The 6,448-nt window shown below is 35.2% G+C and overlaps 2 protein-coding genes across 2 annotated transcripts in view; one reads left to right on the top strand and one right to left on the bottom strand.

The window, feature by feature from the left end:
- The first annotated feature begins 1,092 nt into the window (after positions 1-1,092).
- On the top strand, positions 1,093-2,292 carry CT83 (cancer/testis antigen 83). The gene is made up of 2 exons (XM_019715765.1): positions 1,093-1,167; positions 1,984-2,292. The coding sequence occupies exons 1-2, from the start codon at positions 1,093-1,095 to the stop codon at positions 2,290-2,292; spliced, it is 384 nt and encodes a 127-aa protein (XP_019571324.1).
- A 436-nt stretch (positions 2,293-2,728) lies between these two features.
- Positions 2,729-6,448, bottom strand: part of SLC6A14 (solute carrier family 6 member 14) — a 56,505-nt gene continuing 52,785 nt past the window's right edge. Inside the window, exons 13-14 of the mRNA XM_019715767.3 lie at positions 5,929-6,096; positions 2,729-5,105 (exon numbers count right to left, since the gene is read on the bottom strand). Of these exons, the coding sequence (XP_019571326.2) occupies positions 4,959-5,105; positions 5,929-6,096 (315 nt within the window). The 3' untranslated portion in view covers positions 2,729-4,958. The remainder of the gene's footprint in view (positions 5,106-5,928; positions 6,097-6,448) is intronic.

Below are 6,448 nucleotides of genomic sequence, written 5' to 3'. Positions count from 1 at the left end.
TATGCATGAAGAGGAGAGTTATTCCCCATGCAGAGTTAGTGAGCTGCAATTTGACACTCATCTTCAGGTTATCTTGGCTATTATTTTTAGTTCAGTGTCATCTTGTATATTTACCTGAATTTCTTAAACATTCCTAACTTGTCTAGTACAATGTTTCCTGTGCCTGTTAGCTTTCATTAATACTATTCCTAATATAGTGTTCAATTACTTGGGTGGAAAATGTGAAATACTTGATTCTCACCAGTCAGCCAGTGGAGGTAGAGAGTTCAGGGCTGGGGATGAGAGTGAGAGAATGGGGGAGTTTACCTCAGGACTCAAATTTTGTGGGTTTGGGTCCTGCTTTTGCTACTAGCTTCAAATGCATTTTCCTGACACCCAAATCTGTTTCTGCATTGCCAAAAGTAGACGCAGTATTTTCAAAAACCTATAGCACAAAATTATTGTGAGAATTAAATGGGAAAATGTCCCTGAAATTACTTTTTTAACCTGTACAGTGACATGGACGGACGTAATTATCTCAATGCAAATAGTGTTGGAGTGATTCCTAAAATAGGAATGGGAGCATGGACGAGGTTTCTGTCAAAGTCTTACAATTTGTGGGTAACTCCTTTTTCCAGTGCATTTCTATCTTGTTTTGAACTTTTTAAAAAATAGAGTGGTTGCAGCAAAGACATATCTTTTTTAAAAAGAAAGGAGGCAAAATACTTTTAAAATGTCGCATTTAACCAGCCAATTTGGAGTTCATCTTTACCACATTTCAGCTTCCTGGAAATCGCAAACTTTCCCATCTTCTCTTGCTCTCCTAACAACCTGAAACTCTTCACCAAATGCCGCCTGGTTTCTTGCTGGCTGGATTTTCCGTCCTCAGATTATGATGCAGCGCCCCCTACGTGCGTGCTCAATTGTGAGGTCACAGGGCCTCTACTAGTATATAAAGACCGACACTGAAGCCCATCCCAGTTGCAGCAGGCAGTGCAGGACGCTTAGCACTGTGGCCGGGAACTTCCCGATTCCGGGTGGCTAGCGGCCCCCTGCCCACCCAGTGCCTTAGTGCCCCAGAAGCGTGAAGAGAGAAGAGGCCAAAGAGGAGTCATGAACATCCTTTTCCTCCTAGTGGGTGGCGTTTTGTTCGCCTGTACGGTTGTCTTTTGGAAAAATCGTTTTCAGGTAAAGTGTGTACGAGAGATTGGAAAGAAATGAAGCTAAATGACTACATGGGTTGAGGGGGGTGTCTAAGAGAGTAGAAAGATAGTAAAATGGTAAGATAGGGGTAAGGGGAGGTCCCCTCATTCCACCTTTTCTCTTGAAAGAGCCCCCAATGTTTCTTCTTTACCCCCACAATTCTCTCATCTTGACTAGTTATTTGACAGCTATTGTCTGTTGTAAAATGCTCCAGGCCACTAAGTGACATGGTCAGCTTTACACCCGCTTGAAAACTAGTTGAAAATGCCCACTCCACACCACCACCTCCCATTTTAAGAATGTGAGGCTTCTCTCTTTTCTTCTCTGGCTTCTACTACCCCTGTGTTTCTGTTTCCTCCCCTGTATTTTCCTTTTCAGCCATCTTTATGAGAACTTTTGGGGCATTCACAAATAATTTAAGTTAAAATGTGCTATTCTTTGTGGTATTTAAAGCAGCAAGTGAAGTTCTTTTAGGTAAGAGTCAGAGTCCCAATACAGACTTACTGGACTTTCCAAGAAATATAAGGCGAGGATATGGCATTTTATTTTATTTGTTTGAGGATATGGCATTTTAGCATTAAAAGACCATTTTCATATATAAATATTTCCCGAAGTCTGTGTTTGGGAAGAACATATTTCCAAATCAATGTAGTCATTGAACAGATTTTTACTTTCTATTTCTTAGGGGAGGATAGTAAGTTCCTTTCGGTGATGAAGACTAATAAACATGTTGTTATTTTGTAGTCTTTGCAAATTGCTAAACACAGTAAACTACATATGTATAATTTCCTTCCCTTACAGAGAAACATTGGTGAAATGTCATCAAATTCATCTTCTCTTGCACTAGTAAGACCTTCCTCTTTTACTGGGTCAACTAAGAGCAATACTAACACAAGTCTTACAGTCAACAGCCTCTCTCAGGATGTCAGAATTAATTTCCCACGTTGGATAGCCATGCAGAAGCGAATATTGGTAAACCTCAGCATCGTGGAATACAAGCTGGCTGAATTGGAATATTTCCTAGTTATTAAGGGTGTAAAGGATGCATTAGTTAACCAGAAATCCACTGGCATGCTTAGAAAATGTACCGACATTGGAGGTGAACATTAAAGGCACTTTGAGTGGATTAAATTGATTGTATGTGTTTATTCCGAATGAATTATTGTTTAAAATGGCAGGGGATTCCAAGTCAGATACAAAATCCCAGATATTCATCAATTTGCTTACTCACATTAAAACGATTGTTTAGATGTTGCTAACACAGTAGTACCTCGGTTCGTCTCCATTGACGAACATTTCGTCAACATTTACTACAGTAAACCGGGAAGTAAATGCTTCAGTTTTCGAACACGCCTCAGAAGTCGAACATGTCACATGGCTTCTGCTGAGTGCAAGATCCCGAGGCCTAGCTGTCAGCTGTTTTCGAATGTTTCAGAACTCAAACGGTCTTCCGTAATGGATTACATTTGAAAACCGAGGTACCACTGTATATATTTTACCAGGGAAGGAATGAAAGCACAATAGAGACATAAAAGTTGTTCAAAAGGTTTTTTTAATAAGCTACAGTAAAAAGAATATAGTTGACACAGTGATTTTAATTTCACTCAAGTGTGAAAAACATTTTTCTCCAATGGTTTACAATATACTACTGTATATGTCTCCAAGTTTGTATTAAAGTAAACAGGATTTGATGGGACACTTCCCATTATGCAGAATGTTCTTTCTTACCATTGTGGAATCTGTATAATAATTAATTAATAAGGGCTATTATTGAGCGCTCTAAAATACACCAGGCACTCTGTTAAGATCTGTGCTTTACACGCTTGTGAAAACAGTCACACACACACTCTTCTCTGCTCTTTGTGGTCAGCTCTTGAAATGGATTTCTTTCCCATCACCCCCACGTCCAATTAGATAGTGTTTTATTAGAAATGTACCTCAATCTTTCCTGAATTGCAAGAGTCACCTATAGAAAACTGAATGCATTTTTCTATTTGGTGAAAAATCCACACCTCAAAAAGCACCATATTATAATGGAATGTGATGTAATATGCATTAAAATTCAGAAAGGAGTATTTCTAAGCTCTAGTCACCCATCTATTTCATATAACATTTTATAAAATCCAGTGTAACTGAGGAATTAACAATCTGTCCAAGTTCACTAACAGCGTGTGACCTATCCTCAAAATACCTAACATGAGTTCATCTTTTATTAATATACATATGTACATAACTCTCTGAGATTGTTCAAATACAGGCCTACATATTTATCTATCTCCAATGCCTCTTCCCCCCAAAACAAATTACCAGTATAAGTAAAAGAAATACCTTAATCACTTTCTCTCTTAGTCTTTCAATCCAAAGGAAAAGGAAAATTAAATTAAAATGTGTAAGAAATTAAGGCTTAAAATTATTCCTTTTATTGCTTAGTTGCCAAGAACAAAAGCCAGCAGTGGTATATGTGATTTTTAAACTGTATAGAGTCATGGATCCCTTTGATAGTCTGATCAAAACTATGCCTCTCCCTCTGGAAAAATGCATGCACATGGGAAAATATTACACATAATTGCAGTTCCATACATTATCTGAAGCCCAGGTAAGAACCTTAAGAATAGTTGAAAAGTTTCCTACATGTTGTGGCAGTGTTCATCTTCTTAGGCTGTGATGCTTAAACCAATTGTAGCTATGTAATCAGTGTATAAAACAATTAGTGATATAATAAAATTTCATTATCTTTTGTAAGGAAACTGGGACATAGGACTTTTTAATTTAGCTTCTCTCATTCTTGACAAGTTTATCTCCTATTAGTATGTAAATAAGACATCAGCTGTAGTAGTAACTTATTCCATAAGACAATATCATTCTACTTGATCTACTAACTATATATTACAACATAAGATCTTAGATTTGATTGATGCCATTTCCTTTTAGTATTTTGTTCTATGTTCTATTTAAAATTAAACCTAGATTTCAGAGAGTATAATGAACTACTCTTAATTTTGTGAAACACAGTCGAAATTAGATGGGTCATGTTTTTCTTCTAAATATAACCTAAGGAATACATCATACAGGGAAAGAAGTACTCAAAGATTCTGGATTCCACTTTCTACATTACCACTTATTGGCCATAGGATCCTAATTTTTCTGTCTAATTTAACTATTTGTAAATAAAGAACATAACTACTAAGTTCACATAGAAAAGGTGAGCCATACTACATGAAGTTCTTAGACATACTGGATCAAAAGTACCAAAGAACAGTCTTCATATTATATACATAGTCCATTTTCCCCATATATTTATGACATTTCTAATTAACTTTCAATTTTAACACTTCCTTTTAAACATGTGATTTAGTTTCCCCAGCTTTATGGAAAAGAAAGACTGTGTACCAAGAAAATATAAGCAAGTAATATTTAAAAACTTGTATAATAGAAAATATGTCTATTTTCTAAATAACCAGCTCAAAATAATGCCTTCAATATATTAGAAAAATATTATGGTAATATGTTAAAAAATGTTATTGTGAAATAGGGACAGCTGTGTGTGTGCCATACAGACAGATAATCTAAAAATAAATTTAATAAGCACATTGCTAAACATTAGTAGATTCACATTTTGATATTCCATTCCTGCTTAAATGGGGAATAAAGCTTCTTATACTATTCTGAACATGATATATACATTTTCCTACTCAATTAACATACAAATAAATAAAAATTTTCCCCTATTCTAAACTAATCATATTACACAAACACATATTTTTAAAAATTAGACCTCATTCTGGTTTTCCACTGCCACTGACAGTAGGCATTTCATGGTCAGTCTCCTTGATAGGGTCTACCATGTCTTTATATCTTTCCCCACGATGTCGTTCCAAGTATGGACCCCAGTTAGAAGCTGGTCTGCAGCAGCTTACAATGCGCTAAAATGAAAAAAATAACAATTTTCAAAAGCTTGTCTTAGAAATCAAGTGCTACATTCTATAAATAAACAAATATAAAACTACATTTTCATTTTACAATGTTAAATTTCATTGTCTTGGCCTTAGGGTGACAATTAGGTGAGGCTGTAAACCACTGTATACCTGGGAAATTTCAAGAACCAAAGAAAGGGAGCTCCAGGGTCAAACCATTGATCTGAATCCATTCTTGAATGGGCTTGGGAATTTAATATCTGATTCCTGAGACTACCTTGTCATTGTCCTACATTCTAGTAAGATACCATAATCAACTCCATTCCCCTAAGTCTCTACGATAGAAGGATGACTCGGTCTAATTTGTGTTCAAGATAATTTACCAGCCTTTTTCCAGTCTAGACACACTATTAGGACATGTATGATAACCAGATCAGATTTTAAAAGTGAAGATTATAGATATAAAGTAAAAAGGTCACTTGCTTTGCATCATCTTGAGGAACAACTTATTACAAGCATACAGATCATAACTTTTATGTGCTAAGTGTTCTAATAGGGCCCAAAGCTACAGCAACAAGCAAGACAAGACACTTCCTTAAAGGAGCTTATAGTCTAGTACAGGGTGACATGCAAATATGTGTGTAGTATAATACAATGCTATACACATAATAACAGATGTTTGCATAAGGTATAAAAGTAGCCTAAAGGAAAAAGTGATTAATTTGCTCTCATGGTCATAATCTCATATTGCAACCATGTGGGTAAATGTATCATTGATTTGATCATAAATATTTTATATGAATTACAAATAATATTAATTTAATGTGCTTACTTGAAAGATGTTTCCTTTAGCTTGAATTATTTTTATGATAGCCATAATTGGAATCCAAATAATGCAGAAAATAATCATACACCAGCCTAGCACAACTCCCCAGTTTGGGTATGGAATTTCAGCATAAACAGGTCTCTGGAATTTCACCAGTGACCAGATCAAAATTGCCTGTGAAAGTAAAATATGAAGACAATGCAAAAGATTTGACTTTATTGCACTAATGATTTCAATTGCACTAATTATTAGCAATTTGATTCCATTCCTTAGAAATAATTTATCAAAAGCAATTATAATGAAAATACATTCAAGCAACTAAGACAATCAGGTAACTAGCCAGAAGATAACAATACTAAATGAACAAAACTAAATAACTTGTATTTGGCTATGAATTGATTCGTCCAAAATTAGCAACTTCACATATTTATAAAAGATAAAGCACTTGTCCAACATGTATTTCAATAAAATACTTTACCATAAAATACAAAAGATTGAAAGTAAAATAATATCTGAAATTTTATGT

Source organism: Rhinolophus sinicus, chromosome 18, assembly GCF_057876585.1.
Source record: "Rhinolophus sinicus isolate RSI-liver-muscle chromosome 18, RSI-T2T, whole genome shotgun sequence".
In the NCBI taxonomy this organism is placed as follows: Eukaryota; Metazoa; Chordata; class Mammalia; order Chiroptera; family Rhinolophidae; genus Rhinolophus; species Rhinolophus sinicus.
This window is presented reverse-complemented; position numbering and strand designations above follow the sequence as displayed.